The sequence below is a fragment of the Chiloscyllium plagiosum genome, unplaced genomic scaffold (genome assembly GCF_037043375.1).
Source record: "Chiloscyllium plagiosum isolate Xiang-an unplaced genomic scaffold, Cpla_swu_hap1 HiC_scaffold_1, whole genome shotgun sequence".
Taxonomy (NCBI): Eukaryota; Metazoa; Chordata; class Chondrichthyes; order Orectolobiformes; family Hemiscylliidae; genus Chiloscyllium; species Chiloscyllium plagiosum.
In genome coordinates, this window is record NW_028270139.1 from 82,954,458 (window position 1) to 82,974,163 (window position 19,706).

The 19,706-nt window shown below is 40.7% G+C and overlaps 1 protein-coding gene across 3 annotated transcripts in view; it reads left to right on the forward strand.

Moving 5' to 3' along the window:
• Positions 1-19,706, forward strand: part of LOC122549889 (cationic amino acid transporter 2) — a 165,533-nt gene that overhangs the window by 137,695 nt on the left and 8,132 nt on the right. For all 3 annotated transcript variants that reach the window (XM_043690093.2, XM_087988467.1, XM_087988470.1), the window contains exons 10-11: positions 12,890-13,056; positions 17,015-17,123. In XM_043690093.2, the coding sequence (XP_043546028.1) occupies positions 12,890-13,056; positions 17,015-17,123 (276 nt within the window). The remainder of the gene's footprint in view (positions 1-12,889; positions 13,057-17,014; positions 17,124-19,706) is intronic.

Sequence of the window (19,706 nt, forward strand, 5' to 3'; positions counted from 1 at the left end):
TGAGCTGCCAGAGGAAGTGGTGGAGGCTGGTACAATTGCAACATTTAAGAAGCATTTGGATGGGTATATGAATAGAAAGGGTTTGGAGGGATATAGGCCGGGTGCTGGCAGGTGGGACTAGATTGGGTTGGGATATCTGGTCGGCATGGATGGGTTGGACCGAAGGGTCTGTTTCCATGCTGTACATCTCCATGACTCTATGACCCATCCCTCTTTACCTATGTCATTGATACTGACATTGGTCAAGACCTCTGCTGTAGTCAGTGACACCCTTGACCCTGACCCCAAGGAAGTAACCTACAATTGTGATGTTATGACTGTAGCAACAGGAACATCTATCTGTTAACTCCTACAATAGAATCCCTTAACACTATTCCTCTCCAAATCTTTTTTTTCCTCCCCACACACATGCCCATTAGTCAATCATGATTCCACAGATTTGGATCTCACTATGTAAATATCCCTGAGAAACCATTACCCCCACTATCTCCTGTGATGCCTGCCTAATGTTTTAACTCGGTCTGACATTTACCCATTCTCTTTCTGCCTGTATTCTTTACCTGTGGCAGAAGTGGGTACTGCAGATGCTGGAGATTAGAATCAAGATTAGAATGTTGCTGGAAAAGCATGGCAGGTCAAGCAGCATCCAAGGAGCAGGAAAATTGACGTTTCGGGCAAAAGGTTTTCCTGATGAAGGGCTTTTCCCCGTAACATTGATTTCCCTGTTCCTTGGATGCTGCCTGACTTGCTGTGCTTTTCCATCACCACTCTTTACCTGTGGTCTAGGCACTCCACTATGTGTTTTATCCACGAACACCTCATTTCATGGATACCACATGGTGTAGTGAGATCTCTTCAAAGTTTTATTGCGATCGTTTGGATGAATGTATACTTTTTCCAGGTTTTTTTTTCTCTGCTACCAACACTTAACCCAGTCTTTAAGAGTTGTCACTTCCTTGATGACTGCGAGTTTTCCACATTTTTTATCTGGTCTTTCAGGCTGGACTTGAGGGCAGCTGGAACTTTCCTTGACAGACACTGAATTGGTCTCATGCTGTCATCTGCTTCGAGTTGATATTCACCGAAGATATTCAAGACCCAGTGTAAAAGCACTGTTGCAGTCTTACTGTATCTGCTGAGCTGACAATGATTTAGTTCCCTGCAAAATGCTGTAAATCTCTCTTGGCACATTGAGGTTTCCTACTCCACTCTTTAAATTTAGATGAGTAGACTTTACTTAACATTACTACCTGGAACTCCAGACCTTCATTCTTTCCATTACTATCAGTCTAGTTTGTCCTCTTGGCATGAGGATCATTCCACCATAGAACACCAGTCTTACTTCCAAGAGCTTCATTTTCAGGTCACCATTTTGAGTTACTTTCACAAATCCATGAAGCTCCTGATGGTTCATGAAGAATCATTATCTGACACATCATGCTGTTCTTCTGCAGTCATCCTTCGAACATTCACAAATCATTTAGCATCTTCAGACCTGAAATGCTGACTTATTGTATAATGTAGAGGGATTTTCAGAATCATCAGCTGATATCTCTCCAGCAGCCATTCTTATAGACTTGCATTTTGCTTCTTTCTGGCTAAACACTGGTGCGTGGAGTGATTCAGCTTCTTGAAGTTAGAGTAAATTTGAAGAACTGCAGATGCTGGAAATTTGAAACAAAATCAGAAAATGCTGGAAAAACTCACCAGATCTGGCAGCAGTGACTCACTAGACTTAAAACATTAATTCTGTTTTTCTCTGTTATAGATGCTGAGTTTCTCCAGCAGTTTCTGTTGCTCAGTCTGATGTGGAGGTCAGAAGTCATACGACACCAGGTTGTAGTCCAACAGGTTTGTTTGAAATCACAAGCTTTCAGAGCATTGCCCCTTTGTCAGGTGAAGTCACTTCATTTCTGTATGGATCCTTTTCATTTAGAGAAAATGATCTCCTTCAGGGAGATCACCTTAAACTAATGGAGGTTTGGGACTTCTAGAAGGACTCAGAATAGTCATAGAATTATAATTCTAAAGAGGCATTTCAATGTACAACAAGAAGAATTTCCCAAAGAAGTCTAAGAAACCCACTTGTTATTTGCCTCTTGACATAACATAGGCTGAAGATTCACCCATGTTCCCAAACTGGAATTTAAGGGAATGATCCAGCTAAACAGAATCTAATCTATAATCATTTGTGGCCCCTCCCTCACTAGTAAAACTGGGATAACTGTATCTTGCAATCCCAGGAATCTCTTATTTAGGGCAAACTAATTGTCAGTATGGTTTGTCATTTTATTGTTTTTGTTTGTTTTTTATGCATTTTGTCTATTGTGGAAAATGGCTAATATAATATCCCTGTTTAAGAAGGGATGGAGGCAGAAGATTGGAAACTATAAGCTGATTATCCGGACCTCAGTTGTAAGATTTTACAGTCCACTATTAAGGATGAGATTACAGAGTACTTCGAAGTGCATGGTAAAATAAGGCTGAGTCAGCACAGCTTCGTTGAGGGGAGGTCATGCCTGACAAGTCTGTTAGAAGTCTTTGAGGAGGTAATGGGCCGATAAAATGTGAAGCTGGAAAAAGCACATCAGGTCAAGCAGCATCAGGGAAGCAGGGGAGTCGACATTTCAGGTCGGAAGCTTTCATCAGGACCACACTTTATTGAGAGCATCATAGAATCCCTACAGTGTGGAAACAGGCCATTTGGTCCAACAAGTCCACACTGACCCTCGGAAGAGTATCCCACCCAGACCCATTCCCCAACCCTATTACTCAATATTTTCCCCTGAGTAATGCCCCTAACCTACATATCACAGAACATTATCGGCAATTTTATAAAGCCAATTCACTTAACTTGCATGTCTTAAGACTGTGGGAGAAAACTCACGCAGACACAGGAAGAATGTGCAAATTCCACCCAGACAGTCGCCTGAGACTGTGTGCCACTGGTGCTGTGTGCCACTGAGCCACCATGCTGCCCTCTGACTTTGCACCATCTGTAATCCTCATTATCTCCAAGTTGAGAAGGTAATGAACAAGTTAGACAAAGGGGAGCCAGTGGATATGATCCATTTGGATTTCCAGAAGGCCTTTAACAAGGTGCAAAACAGGATGCTGCTAAATAAGGTAAGAGTTTATGGTGTTTGTGGCAAGGTACTGGCATGGATAGAGAATTGGCTGATTGGCAGAAGGCAGAGAGTAGAGATAAAAGGATTGCAACTGGTGACTGGTGGAGTTCCACAGGGGTCTGTGTTGGGACTACAACTATTTACATTATACATTAATGATCTGGATGAAGGAACTGAGGGCATTTTTGCTAAGTTTGCAGATTGCATAAAGATAGTGGAGAGATGAGGTGAGGAGGCTGCAGATGGACTTGGACAGTCTAGGAGCATTGGCAAAGAGGCAGTTGGAATACAATGTGGAAGAATGTGAGGTTATGCACTTTAGTAGGAAGAATAGAGGGGTAGACAACTTTCTGAATGAGAAAGACTTCAGAAATCTGAAGCACAAAGGGTCTTAAGAATCCTGGTTCAGAATTTTTTTAAGGTTAAAGTGCAGGTTCAGATAGCAGTTAGGAAGACAAATGCAATGTTAACATTCAGTTTAAGAGAGCTAAAATACAAGAGCAGGGATGTACTGCTGGCACTGTATAAGTTTCTGCTCATCTGCAATTTTGGAATATTGTGAGCAGTTTTGGGCCCCATATCTAAGGAAAGTGTGTTGGTATTGGAGGGGATCGAAAGGAGGTTTACAAGAATGATCCTGGGGATGAAGGGCTTGTCATATGAGAAGCAGTTGAGGACTCTGGCTGTTCAGAAAGATACTGTGGGATCTCATTGAAACCTAACAGAATACTGAGAGGCATGGAAAGAGTGAACGTGGAGACAAATGTTTCATTAGTAGGAGAGACTAGAACCTGAAGGTACAGCCTCAGTGAAGGGATGAAGTTTTAAAACTGAGATGAAGAGGAATTTCTTCAGCCAGGGAGTGCTGAATCTGTGGAACTCATTGCCACAGAAGGTTGTAGAGATCAACCGTTTAAGTGTATTTATGACAGAGGTAAATAGGTTATTGATTAGTAAAGGGATCAAAGATTGTGGGGAGACGACTAGAGAAACATTTCAGCCATGATCGAAGGTGAGAAACTTGATGGGTTATATGTCCTAAATATTCTGCTCCTATAATTTATAGTCTTTTGGAATTAGTAAGGAATAAATAATGTGAAGTCTATTAACATTTTGTTAAAAATTTCCTCCTTCACTATTACAATATTAGTTCATGGAATACATGTGTCACTCATTTATTCTTTCTCTGAAAATTCATGTCTTCTGTCAATAATTTTGTTCCTCTCTATCCTGGTTACAATCTGGCCAAAATCTAGCAAACATTTGGAATCAATTTCTATAGACTGAAATTATGTTTTCCACAAATTTCAGCCATTTAACTATAAGTGACCACTTTGCTTTAAAACTTAACCTTTAATATTTTGCCTCATTAGGCTCACTGCCAACAAGAAGGCCAAAGTTCTGTTGGGATCTTATATTAATTATTGAATCTATTCCATTTCATAGTCAGCTCAATGTGCTTTAAATTAGTTGTGCTCTTAAAGCCACACATTTTGGGCACCAATATTGGAGCTATCTTAAAATCAGAATCTAGAAGTCTAAAACCATCATGCTTCTTACTTTGAGTACTGTATTCATTGAACTCTATTCAATTCTGGTTGACAAGTCACAAGGGAAACAGAGAGGAACTACAAGGCTGTGTTTTTTAACATCAGAGCACTCGTCATGAGGGAACGATATACCTTTTGGATTCATTGGCCTTGAAGAAATGCTGAAGAGACAGGGCATTATTCTGGAGATGGATGTTGCTAAATGGATTAGAAAAGGTTAAGCTGGATGGTTGTTTCTCATATTAAGTCAGCACTGCAGGACAAGGAGCTCTAGATACACACTTTTAAAAGGCAAATTCAGTACTGAGAGTACTTCTTTACACAATGATTAATATTTGCTTGATAACTGAAAGGTAATTAGGTATTGACATAGGTGGGAAACATGAACTGAATGGTCTTCAATACTTAGTTGTGTGAACAGGAAAGCTTTACACTGAAAAGAAATACTTCACTGAAACATCATGCAAGATGGTTACTGAGTATTGGAGCTGATTAAATGAACAAATTCATTTTTCAAATCAAGGTGCAATATATATTCACCTTTAAGTATCCAGTCACTAAAGGCATGCATTAGACAACTTCAAGAGAATCCTTCTGAGAGAATTTATAAGCCAGGAATGATTCTACTTTTCATTGAGTTGGCAGTCAGTATTGCTTCTCCATTCTAAACATGTTTCCCATATTAGTGATTTGCATCAAATTTTTACAGCCCCAAATGCAACATTGGTAATTAACATCCATGCAATGCCCTTTTCAGATTTCAGAAAAATGTTTTGAAACACTTGTACCATCAAAAGGATGACTGTTGCACCTCTGTTGAGAAGACTATATAATTCCCAAGATTTGTAATACTACATTCTTTTTTGTGCTTGGAGTCCTTGATTATATATTTACAGAAAGTATGAACCACCAAACTGCATTATTTGCAGTAATCATTGTGTAGTTTGCAGTGAACATGAGAACATGCAAGTGTTGTCAGCTTCCCAGATTAATTTGGGCTGCCTATTTTGGAATTCTAAATGAAATGGGAGAATGTATCCCTGGAACCATGCTTATCCTCTCAAGTAAGGTTGCTATCAACTCTTTTCAATCTCCTGTCCCATCTCAACTGAACTGCAAAGTATATTGGACAACACAAACACGTCCTCAACAAATTAAAAGCTTCATTGTTAACTATTCTATTGTAGAGTTCTATTAATAAATAATATTTCAGATATATTGAGGTAGATGACCAAGTCTTCTGTTATTTTGGGATATGAATTTTGAAGTTAGGACCACTTGTTTAATTCTATATTCCTATTAAATAGGACACATCTAAAGTTACTGACACAACCTTGGCGTGCCTGCCTTTGTATTTAGCAGTCAATTAGCCATCATTACTGAGCATAGTAATTTCAAAACTTTATTTCCCATTAAATTAAAACAAAAAAAGACCAACAAATATTAACAATAATGGTGCCAATGTGACTATGTTGTATAGCACTATGGACCATTTTGACAGGATGCGTGGGGTTGGGGCATGTGTTTTAGATTATGAAGTGTTGAGAGCGTTGCTGGAAAAGGACAGCAGGTCAGGCAGCTTCCAAAGAGGAGGAAAATCAACGTTTCGGGTCAGAGCCCTTCATCCAGCCCAAAACGTTGATTTTCCTGCTCCTCGGATGCTGTCTGACCAGCTATGCTTTTCCAGCAACACACTCTCAACTCTGATCTCCAGCATCTGCAGACCTCACTGTCTCCTTTTAGATTATGAAGCCCACTAATTATAAACTGTGAAGCCAGGTAAAGCACACCAGTGAAACTGAATGTATTTCAAGGCATCAAGACAAGTTAAAGGGGTGTATAAAGACATTGAAAATTGATTTTAATGTTGAAAATTTAAGTGTTTTATCTACCAATAGGAGTTGAGGTGGATAGGCATTAAGGAAGACTGCTAACCTTTTATCTTCTTGGAATGTAAGGTCCAAGAGTTTGTAACTTCCAGGTTTCATTTGTAGCTGAGTATCAAGCCTCCTGCTCAAACCCTGTGGGAATTCCTTCTGGGTCCATAGGTAAGAGTGGGATGTCAGGTGATGACAGGTCACTAGCAAGATCTGAATGAGGAGAAGAAAATATCTGAAGCCTTGTGGCAGGGAGAAGGTAGCGCTACCATTGACCTGAAAAGTGATATCGGTATTGAACATGTCCAGATCTTTTTCAGGTGAAAATGGGTGATGTACACAACATTTTCCAGTATCCCATTCATTAAAACATCTGGGAAATGATCTGTGCCAGAAGAGGCAATTATGTCGCTCTTGCTTTCTACTAGATAAATCGTGATGAGAGAGCATTTGGCTGTGCCAGGATGGCAGAACTCCTGCTAGAAAGCTGCTATGCTTTTGATTGTGTCCTTGTGTCTCATTGTTTCAACAGGGAGAAGTAAAGAAACTGCAAAACTGTCACTCACTTAAAATGCAGTTTAATGCAATAATTTCACAAATGCTAATGTAAGTAAGTTTCCACCACTCTGACAGCAGGACAGTACATTCCTTCTGAGCCTGTTTGCCATTGATGCTGTCTTCCTACGTCTAAGATCAACCAGAGGGTAGCGGCTGAGGAGCAAAGGCCACTCCTGTTTGCAAGTCTGATGCCATCCATGCTTCCTTGTCTCTCTTGTTCTCTGTATAATGAGAGCCATGGAACTCCACAGGACATCACTGGAGCTAATCATTGGTATGTCGAGCCAATAGTTTCAGTGACCAAATTGCTTGAGAGAAGCCTTCCCATGCTAGCTGAAACAGTTGTCCCAGCTTTGAGGTTGCCCTGCTGCATCCTCTATAATATCCCCATAGCCACCTAGAAGTTAGAGGACACCAAAGGTAACAGAAGGCTGGGAAAATACATCCTGAACTGCTTTACTTCATACAGCTATCCATAGAAAATCTACCGTTTTACCACTTTGGATTCACATTACATCCAGTGGAGGAACTAGATCATCTGATAGCCAATATTATACAATAAAAATTCAATATAAATTTCTCTATCAGCATCTTTATCCAACAAAATATCCACACACAACATTAATACATCTGAATAGTGAAAGGCTGCTGACTTACAGCAGAGGAATAACTTCAGGCCTTGACTGCACCAACTTATCATGGGCCATAGAAATACAGGCTGGTTAAGAAGCTATAGCAAGGACACTGGAAAATCCAATAGTGAAAACACAAAAACTGTTATCTTGAATATCCTGGAGGCAGCGAATGTCTATCTCATGTCTGAGGCTATTGCAGCTAGGGCTGGCCAGCTGGCAGTTTTTAAGAATGATGTATCCTTTGTCCATGTACAGCAAGATCTGGACAGCATTTGGGCTTGGGTGGATAAGTGGCAATTTTAAATAATATATATGCGACCCAAGGACAAGGCAATAACAAACCTCCAACAATAGAGAATCTAGTCTTCATTGGTTCAACGTGGTAGGCTGCTCTGGAAGGTTAGATCACATGGAATCGAGGGGGAGCTGACTAATTGCATACACGATTGTGTTGATGGTAGGAAGTTAATAGTGGAAGGATGCTTGTCAGACTAGAGGCCTGTGATTAGTGAAGTGCCTCATGGGTTGGTGCTGGGCCCATTGCTGTTTGTTATCTATATCAATGATTTGGATGAGAATGTATAAGGTATAATTATTAAGTTTGTTGATGACACTAAAATAGGAGGTATCATGGACAATGAGGAAGATTATCAGAAATTGCAGTAGGACCTTGATCAGCTGGGGAAGTGGGCCAAGAAATGGTGAGTGGAGTTTAACATAGATAAATGTAAGGTTTTGCATTTTAGAAAGTCAAATCAAGGTAGATGTTTCATGGTGAATGGTAGGGCCTTAAGGATTGTAATGGAACAGAGGAACCTTGGAGTTGAGGTGCACAGATCTCTAAAAATGGAGTCACAGGTAGACAGGGCAGTGAAGAAGGCTTTTGGCACACTGGCCTTCATCACTCAGGGCAGAGAGGTTGGGACGTTATGTTGCAGTTGTACAGGGCATTAGTGAGGCTGTACTTGGACTTTTGTGTTCAGTTTTGGTCACCTTGCTATAGGATGGATGTTATTAAACTGGAAAGAGTGCAGAAGAAATTTACAAGAATATTGCCAGGACTCAAAGGTCTGAGTTATATGGAGAGGTTGGGCAAACTAGGACATTTTTCTTTAGAGTTTAGATCAGAGTGGTGTTGGAAAAGCACAGCAGGTCAGGCAGCATCCAAGGAGCAGGAAAATCGATGTTTCGGGCAAAAGCCCTTCATCAGGAATAGAGGCAGGAAGCCTCCAGGGTGGAGAGATAATTGGGGGGGGAGAGGGAGTAAAATAGGTGAATGGGGGTATTCTTTGCTACCTTCTCCCCAGCCGCCCCTCCCCCACCCCACCCCATTTGCAGTCCTCACTTTTGTCCATTTTTCTTTACAGCATAGGAGGCTGAGGGAGGATCTTTTTGAAGTGTATAAGGTTATGAGACATGATTTGGAGATGCCGGTGTTGGACTGGGGTGTACAAAGTTAAAAATAACACACCACCAGGTTATAGTCCAACAGGTTTAATTGGAAGCACACTAGCTTTCGGAGCGACGCTCCTTCACCTGATGAAGTAGCGTCGCTCCGAAAGCTAGTGTGCTTCCAATTAAACCTGTTGGACTATAACCTGATGTGTTATTTTTAAGGTTATGAGAGGCATGGATAGGGTGAATGCACTAGGTCTTTTTTTCCAGGGTTGGAGAATCCAGGACTGGAAGCCATCAGTTTAAGGTTAGAAGGGAAAAAATAAAAGGGAATCTGAGGGGCAACTTTTTTACACAGAGAGTGGTACGAATGTGGACTGAGCTGCCAGTGGAAGTGGTTGAGGCGGGTACATTAACGACATTTAACAGCATTTGGACAAATACACGGATAGGAAATGTTTAGCCAAGTGCAGGAAATACGGGTAGCCTGGATGGACGTTTTGATCGGTATGGACCAGTTTGGGCCAAAGGGCTTGTCTCCATACTTTCGGACTATGACTCTATGGCATTACAACGCTGAATTCCCCAGCATCAACATGCCATAATATAGGGTTACCATTGACCAGAAACTGAACTGGACCGGCCGTAGAAGTACTGTCACTACAAGACCAGGTCAGGACTAGGAAACCTGCAGCGAGTAATTCATCTCCTGGTTCACCAGTGTTTCTCTACTCTCTACTATCTACAAGAAACAAGTTAGGAATGTGATGGAAGTCTCCACTTGATTGGTACCCCAACCACAACCTTCAACTTTCACTGTTCCACGACTAGCACACAATAACAGCAGTATGTACTATGTAAAAGATGCACTGCAGAAATTCACCAAGGTTCCCACAATGCCACCTTCCAAACCCACGAGCACTACCATCTAGAAGGACAGGGGCAGTAGACACATGGGAACATCACCACCTGCAAGTTCCCCTCCAAGCAATTCATCCTGAATGCTCTAAGCAATTCAAAATGCCTTTGTTGCAAAGTCCCATGATTTGAAACACCTTCAGGCTCAGGGGATATGATGCCAGTTCTCCACTGTTCCAGTGTATTTTCTGTGACCTTGTTCTGCAAGAGAGAATGCAGTGACTCTGATGGACTGTGTTGGAGAGATGTGTCTTTCACAGTTCAATAACCATTTAAAAAAAGACTTAGCACAGGCATCTTCCAGTTGCTCAATATTAAATTTGGGGCCTGGTATAGAAGGGTCCCCATGGATAAACGCAATAGCAACAGACATGAATGTTGTACACCAATGTTAGCTTGGGAATTCTGACACCATGACATTGACACCACTGCCCTAAATGAGTCATGGCAAGCAGGAGAAGGTCAGCTAAGAACAAATCTTCTGAATGGGTAAATCTGAGGAAGAATGCCAACTCCAAGGAGATTGTTCTTCCATGATCTAATTGATCTAGATCTCACCACCACCACCTCTCCTCCCATCCCAAATCCTTCATCCCTCGGGATGAACAGATGTCTCAATACCTTTTGGCTTACTTAAACAGTACACCACAGTCATCAATGCATATGCTCCAAATCTCAAAATAATGAATGAAGCCAAAGAGAAATGGGATAAATTGCCTACTCTTGTTCTGAAGCCCTGTGTTCAGATTTTCACCATGATGTAACTTTGGAACTCAAAGGACACAGTGCCAAGAAATGAGTACAAATGATCCAAATTTCTTGCTTATGGTAATGAAGGCCTGATTGAACCAAGATGCTGAACCAGTATTGATGGGGAAAGAAAGAGCAAGATAATAAGCGTTCTGTTGCCAGCTGGAATAACATCAATTACTTCAACACCACAAACAATCACAGCAAAAGCAGCAGTTGGACTGAGGAAAAGGGGAAAGGAATTCTCAAATAATGCCAGTTGGCTGATATAGTGCAAAACAGTTTTGCCTGGCAATTTATTGGATGACATTATATAAGGAAGATAGATGACACTGGTGGAAGAAAAACTATTGTGGAGGAAAATGACACTGTGAGTTAAGTGTAATGGTGTCATCGAGAAGACAGTTGGTTTATTTTAATACTCATGGATACCAGTAGCCTAACTGACTAAGAATTATGAGGTGAGGGCATTCAGGATAGCAAAGACTTCCGTTCCAGTTGTTTATCTGCCAGTTTAATGAAAAGAAGAGGAAAAGTGAAGCCACTGCTGCATCCAAATCATGTCAGTTCCAAAAAATGGTGCCTTTAATAGCAGCTCTGATAAATTTGATAGCTGAAAATGTGTTGCTGGAAAAGCGCAGCAAGTCAGGCAGCATCCAAGGAGCAGGAAAATCGACGTTTCGGGCATGAGCCCTTCTTCAAGAATGTCCAAAACGTCGATTCTCCTGTTCCCTGGATGCTGCCTGACCTGCTGCACTTTTCCAGCAACACATTTTCAGCTCTGATCTCCAGCATCTGCAGTCCTCACTTTCCCCCCTGATAAATTTGATAGCAAAGCATGGAAAATTTGGACTAAAAATTTGTTACGGCCTATTTTTGAGAAAGTAGTCATGATTTTCACACCCATTGCTGCAGGGGTGGGCTGTTTAAAAGCCCTAGTTGGAATAAAAGCAATAATTTTTAAAAAAACTTGTAGCCCTCACCCCACACACCTCACTGCTAACCCATTCCCTTCCCCTCACCTTTCCCATGGACCTCATACAATTCATTTGAACCTTTTGCACTTCCATGCTCATTTACCAAGTGTTCACTCTATAGAATCATTGAACCCTAGAGTAACAACTATTTATTCTGAGATTGTTCCTTTTATCAAAGTGAGTACTCTCACTTATCATGTTCTATTTGCCGTACTCTTGCCCTCTCATTCAACCAATCTGATTCCCCTTAAAGCCAATTTACAACTTATATTTCATGTCATCCACAAACTTGGGAATATTTCAATTTCTTTCCACATCCAAGTCATTGATATGTATTGTGAACATCGGGGATCTAAGCACTGATCCTTGCAGCTCCCCATTGGTCACAGCTTGCCAACATGAGAATGACCCATTTATGCTGAAAAATGTTTTGCTGGAAAAGCGCAGCAGGTCAGGCAGCATCAAAGGAGCAGGAGAATCGACGTTTCGGGCATAAGCCCTTCTTCAGGAGAAGGGCTTATGCCCGAAACGTCGATTCCCCTGCTCCTTTGATGCTGCCTGACCTGCTGCGCTTTTCCAGCAACACATTTTTCAGCTCTGATCTCCAGCATCTGCAGTCCTCACTTTCTCCTAGTTGAGTGACCCATTTATGCCTACTCTCCACTTTCTACCTGTTAACCAACCCTCAATCCTTGCTAGTGTATTACTTCCAATCTCTTGGACTTTGATTTTGTTCACTAACCTGCAGATGCCAGAAATGTGAAGCAAAGGTAATATCTAAAATTTTACTTTATCCTTCCCCTTCATGTTCATATTGACTTCTATATATTTCCAGTATTGTCTGTTTTTAAAAGGAAAAAAAAGGTTAGATATTTAATACAATGTAAGGTGAGATGGTAATTTGCTTGAAGTGTACTAGCAGAGAAAGCCTGGCCCACTAAAATATCAAAAAGTCACAGGCCGCGTACCCACAACTTCCTTATGTACCATTGCTGGGCAATGATAGTCACCACTGATTCAAAATTTACCATTTAAATACTTGTCCTTGAATGTAATACATTATTTTAAATGCCTGTTCTAATTGACATCTTTCTTTTACAGCTGTTATCATTTGTGTATTAAGTGTGCTGATTACTTATGCCAATGAAGCCATTCTCTCTGTGGTGCCCTGGAGCATAGGGATTCTTGCTGTACTCCTGGTCATGCTTGGTGTCTCTGTTTTCATCATCTACAAACAACCTCAGAGTCAACTTAAAGTAGCATTCATGGTAACTGATCAACATTTCCATTCTAGAGTTTCTGTTGCTGAATTCAATCCGAAGTTACCTGAATTTCTGCATACTATATAGTAGATATTGAATACACAGTACACAGAGGTTATGTTACTAGGCCACTAGCCAAGTATTCAAATTCAACTTCAATGCTTTGAATTTGAATTCAGTTTCTAAAGACCTGGAAATTAAAAAAAGGAATACTGTGTGCAATTCTGGTCTCCCTGCTATAGAAAGGATGTTGTGAAACTTGAAAGGGTGCAAAAACGATTTACAAGGATGTGGGCAGGTTGGAGGGTTTGAGTTATAGGGAGAGGCTGAATACACTGGGGCTATTTTCCTTGGAAGGTCAGAGGCTGAGGGGTGACCGTATAAAAGTTTGTAAAATCATGAGAGGCAAGGATGGGGTAAATAGACAAGGTCTTTTCCCTGGGATGAGGGAGTCCAAAACTAGAGTGCATAGGTTTAAGATGAGAGGAGAAAGATTTAAAAGAAACCTAAAGAGCAACCTTTTCATGCAGTCTATAGAATGAGCTGCCAGAGGAAGTGGAGAGGCTTGTACACTTACAACATTTAAAACACATCTGGATGGGTATATGAACAGGCAGGGTTTAGAGAGATATGGGCCAATTGCTGGCAAATGAGACTAGATTTATTTAGGATATTTGGTCAGCATGGACGAGTTGGATTGAAGGGTCTGTTTCCGTTCTGTAAAACTCTGTGACTGTATAACTGTACAACTTGGAAATTGTCATAAAAACACAACAATATTTAGGATATTTGATTTGAGTTTTGGTTACATCAGACTGCTCATTTCTGGTTTCAGTACATAATTATAAAAAGGAAACAGAATCACTGGAACAGGTGCCAAACATGTGTAAATGGATGATATCAGAACATCTTTCAGGAAAAAAAATTAAACAGGCTAGGACTCTAATGTACAAGAGAGATTGTTGAGGGATGACCAGATAGGGGCTTGATGACTGTGGAAGTGTTTGATAGAGAAGGTGGGTGGAATTTTGTTAGTGGCACACTGTTCCTGATGGCAGAACCGGAAGTGTCATCCTATCTTACTGGTTCCCACACCATTCTAATTAAAATTTAAAGTACCAGCAGCATGCGCAGGAGATATGTTTGATGACACTGTGGGTGATTCTCTTCTATTCTCAAATGCACTACCAGCCAACAATGCAACAGGGACAGATGGGATGTAATGGAGTTTCCCTATTAAGCAGAAAGGCTCTTCACTGCGGCTGCAACTTTCCTGTCCAACTCTATTGCCATTAACATAAGACTTATTGAAATTGCAAAGGTAGCATGGATATTTTCAAATATAAATTTTACTTATAAGTAATTTACATCACATTGATTTCATTTCATTCATGTGCACATTATTGTTATTTTAGACTGGTACTCCTCATGATCAGTATACATTGATGATTACAGTGACAATAGGGCTGTTTGCAGTATTGTAGAAGTAACAATATCATGATTTTTTACACACTTTCTGAATATTAATGTTAGTGTCTAGTGTTGTACTCAATGAATGAACTTGCAGGATCAGCTGATGCTCCTTTTTATGGATAATATGGGATCACTTTCCTTGAGATCACTCTCTGAGTGGCATGAGTTTGCCTCCAACTGGGAATTTTTAACTTGATTCTTACGTTGCTTTCTGTAACATAAGAAACTAGGCATTGATATTATAGCATCGAAGAATCCAATATTTTTTCAACTAATTATTGTGTACAATCATTACATTTCTTAGGCCCATATGTGTCTGAGCTAATATTAAATTAATATGTTACAAAAGAGGAGCATGCTTACAGCAGTGTGTCACACTTCAAATGATCTTATGTTACAGAAAGCAACGTAAGAATCAAGTTAAAAATTCCCAGTTGGAGGCAAACTCATGCCACTCAGAGAGTGATCTCAAGGAAAGTGATCCCATATTATCCATAAAAAGGAGCATCAGCTGATCCTGCAAGTTCATTCATTGAGTACAACACTAGACACTAACATTAATATTCATAAAGTGTGTAAAAAATCATGATATTGTTACTTCTACAATACTGCAAACAGCCCTATTGTCACTGTAATCATCAATGTATACTGATCATGAGGAGTACCAGTCTAAAATAACAATAATGTGCACATGAATGAAATGAAATCAATGTGATGTAAATTACTTATAAGTAAAATTTATATTTGAAAATATCCATGCTACCTTTGCAATTTCAATAAGTCTTATGTTAATGGCAATAGAGTTGGACAGGAAAGTTGCAGCCGCAGTGAAGAGCCTTTCTGCTTAATAGGGAAACTCCATTACATCCCATCTGTCCCTGTTGCATTGTTGGCTGGTAGTGCATTTGAGAATAGAAGAGAATCACCCACAGTGTCATCAAACATATCTCCTGCGCATGCTGCTGGTACTTTAAACTGAACATAAGGTCAGTTTGAGACCATTTCCTTAGGTTATATGTTATGATACAGTGATGGTATCATAAGCATTTATCTTAAAGTCAGACTAACCCATGTGACATAACACAATAACAGGGAAATTAAAATTTTGTAGGTGCTCTGTCCAGCTAACACTTCCACCATACCCACAATACCAAGCCACTCGTCCATTCTCCTGAGCCCCACAGTCAGTTCTCTGCAGACTTTTCTGTGAATTGCCATTCAAGAAATATGCAATCTATAGGATTTCTACACTCAGTACATACTTGGGGGAGGCAATGGCCTAGTTGCTTTATCGATGGACTGTTAATCCAGAGATCCAAATAATGTTCTGGGGACCCAGATTTGAATTCCAGTGGTGGAATTTGAATTCATTTTAAAAAATCAAAAGATGGTAGGCTAATAGAGTCATAGAGATGTACGGCATGGAAACTGAATATCCCTCCAAACCCGTCCTATTCATAAACCCATCCAAATGCCTCTTAAATGTTGCAATTATACCAGCCTCCACCATATCCTCTGGCAGCTCATTCCATACACGTACCACCCTCTGTGTGAAAAAGTTGCCCCTTAGGTCTCTTTTATTATGTTTCCCCTCTCACCCTAAACCTATGCCCTCTAGTTCTCCTCCAGTCTGAAAAACAACCCTCCACCACCACCCTCTGTCTTCTACCTTTGAGCCAGTTCTGTATCCAAATAGCTCGTTCTCCCTGTATTCCATGAGATCTAACCTTGCTAATTAGTCTCCCATGGGGAACCTTGTCAAACGCCTTACTGAAGTCTATATAGATCACATCTACTGTTCTGCCCTCATCAATCTTCTTTGTTACTTCTTCAAAAAACTCAATCAAGTTTGTGAGATATGATTTCCCAGCACAAAGCCATGTTGACTATCCCTAATCAGTCCTTGCCTTTCCAAATATATGTACATCCTGTCCCTCAGGATTCCCTCCAACAACTTGCCCACCACTGAGGTCAGGCTCACCGGCCTATAGTTCCCCGGCTTGTCTTTACCGCCCTTCTTAAACAGTGGCACCACGTTTGCCAACCTCCAGTCTTCCACAACATGATCTCCCAGCTCCTGTACTCAATACTCTGACCAATAAAGGAAAGCATGCCAAACGCCTTCTTCACTATCCTATCTACCTGTGACTCCACTTTCAAGGAGCTATAAACCTGCACTCCAAGGTCTCTTTGTTCAGCAACACTCTCTAGGACTTTACATTAAGTGTATACGTCCTTCTAAGGTCCATTGTCAAATGTTGGAATAGCCCATGTGGGCTATTAACATCTTTTAGGGAAGGAAACTGCCATCCTTACCTGGTCTGGCCGAAATGTGACTCCAGATTCACAGCCAAATAGTTGATTCTTAACTGTCGTGTGGGCAATTAGGGATGGGTAGTTAGGGATGGCCTAGCCAGCGACACCTTCATCCTGTGAATGAATTAAAAAAAACAACTTTCTAATTAACACTAACCATGTTGATATATTTTAGGTGCCACTTTTGCCATTCTTACCTCTAATCAGCATCTTTGTCAATGTCTACTTGATGATGCAATTGAATGGAGGCACTTGGATTCGTTTTTCTATTTGGATGGCTGTTGGTAAGTGCTGGAAATATGATTTGCTAAACTGTTTAAAATGTTTGAAATTTCCTGATGCATGTCAGGATTCATGGTTCTAAAATTCCTGGTGGCTGTTGTGTCACTGGATGCATAAGATTGTCAGCTGAAGACCACTAAGGATCACTTGCAGTGTTTGCGACAAACTGATAATGTTTCAGCACTCATCAAGAGTCACTCATGAGCATTGGACATTTGGTGAGGTACTGGACAGAGGCCAGGAGCTGCCTGGATCTTCAGTCATGGCGTCAACCACAAATTCACTGCTAATACTACTTAGCTCCATTTCTCCTGCTCTCATATACACATAGTTTAAAAAATGTTCAGCATCCCTAGTATCTTGTAAATATCTTGTCCACTCGTGTGTAAATTATTATTGCCCACCATTTGAATGCAAGTAACACCCAATAAATATAGAATTAACACTTTGCATTGTAACTTGATTTCTTTTGAAATGATTGGCCGCTCTGGAGGGAGGAGGTGGAAGAATAAGCAACATGGGAGCATTAATTGCCAACTATGTGCACACATTTAGGAGCAGTTTCAAAGAAGAGTTGAGTTTTGGTTGGAGACACACCAATTAAATACAATTTGTGTCTGAATAAAATATTGTAAATTTATAAGCACGAGGCTCCACTGTTCCCATTTTCTCTGCCACCCAGTCCTGAAGAAAGGTTACACCCAAAACGTTGACTTCTCCACCCCCTGAAGCTGCCTGGCTTGCTGTGTTCTTCCAGTCTCCTGCTTGTTTGAATTCCAATGCAATGACTGCTTAAAGACAAAGGATGGAAATTTTTTTTTCAGCCATAAAGCTATAATATGATGTCCATTACCTGGTTTTATTTCATTTAGCGGTTATCCTGGCATCAATAAAATTTGGAGCCATATTATTTGGGTTCACAAGTGTGTAAAGGCCAATTATGTAAGACACTGGAACACCTTTGAAACAATACATTTTTATTAACCAAAAGAGAAAATGTTGGAAAATCTCAGCACGTCTGGCAGCATCTGTAAGGAGATAAAAGAGCTAACGTTTCGAGTCTAATTGACCTTTTGTCAAAGCTCTGTACCTGTAATACATTTTTGTTAGTCATTCATGAGATCTGAGAAAAATCAAGGATTTAGTTAATTGTTCAAGGTCTCAGAGGTAGGAGTTGATTGGAATACAAATGGTTAGTGAGAACTTGATGACCTAGTAATAGGAGCCAAGGAGAGCCACATTCTCCCCCAGACTTCACCAGTCCAAATGATGGTGATCACCATCAGATGATCAGTATGAGTGTCACAGGCCCAGAGTGTCAATACTGAGGGCGTGCAGCTGTTAGAGGGTCAATACGCAGGGAGTGCCACACCATTTGAGGGTCAGTACAAAAATACTGCTCCTGTCTGTGGGTCTGTATTGGGGGTATGCCACACTGTCAAAGAGTTAGTGCTGAGGGAGAGCTGCACAGTGAAAGTGTCAATAGTGAGGGAGTGCAGCTCCATTAAGGAGTCAGTGCGGAGGGAGTGTGAGGGTCTATATGGAGGGAGTACCACATCAGTCAGATGGTCGGTATTGAGTATGTGCCATACCAGTAGATGGTCAGTACAGAGAAAGTGCAACACTGTCTGAGGATTCATCCTGCAGAGGTGCCAAACCATCAGAGGATCAGTACTGAGGAGGTGCCACACTGTCAGAGGATTAGTATTGAGGAAGATCAGTGTGTCTGGACTCTGAGTTGTAGAGAAAAATGCACCAGTTAGATGATGAGTGCCAAATTTGTATAAAATGTAAAACGGGCTGTTGATTCTGATTGGCTACATATAGCTGTCCTATATGTGATTCCGTGATAGAACAATATTTGGTAAACTGTCCTGCGTCAGCAAAGAATTATGGTGACATCCAATTTAGGATTGTCAATGTGGCATACCTTCACTTAGTATAAGGTACATATAGAGCGATCTACCCTCTTACCCCACATATTCGCAGAATCGGTTTCTGCAGTTTTGGTTTACCACAGTCCGAACACATTACAGGGAACATTCTAGAACCAGGGAGCGGGGGCTGCCAGGAAGGTAAATTTCCCATTTACCTATCTACAGTTCTGGGCTTCTGCGGTATGTTTAGAACATATCCCTCGTGGGTATGGGGGTATTACTGTATGTTAATATAGAAAGTACACGTTCAGTCATTATTGAATTGAATTGAATTTATTGTCACATGTACTGAGGCACAATGAAAAGCTTTGTCTTGCAAACAGATCACATAATTAAGTAGCATAGTTAAGTAAATAGTAGGTAAATAGTGGCAAAAACAACATGGGTACAGGCGAATGTTAAGAGTTTGTGAGTCCATTCAGTATTCTAACAACAGTAGGTTAGAAATTCTAACCCTGTTTTAACCCAGCAAAATAAATTACAGCTGTTGTGTGGTTTATTTGCCATTCCATGATCAAATCCTTGACCAATCAGAATCTACCTGACTGGTCTAAAATTGAAATAAAATTTGACAGCTCGTCGCCAGTCATCATCGAACTCATGCATTCTCCATGGCAATGGCTCTACCGCTCAAGAGTTGTCTGCCAA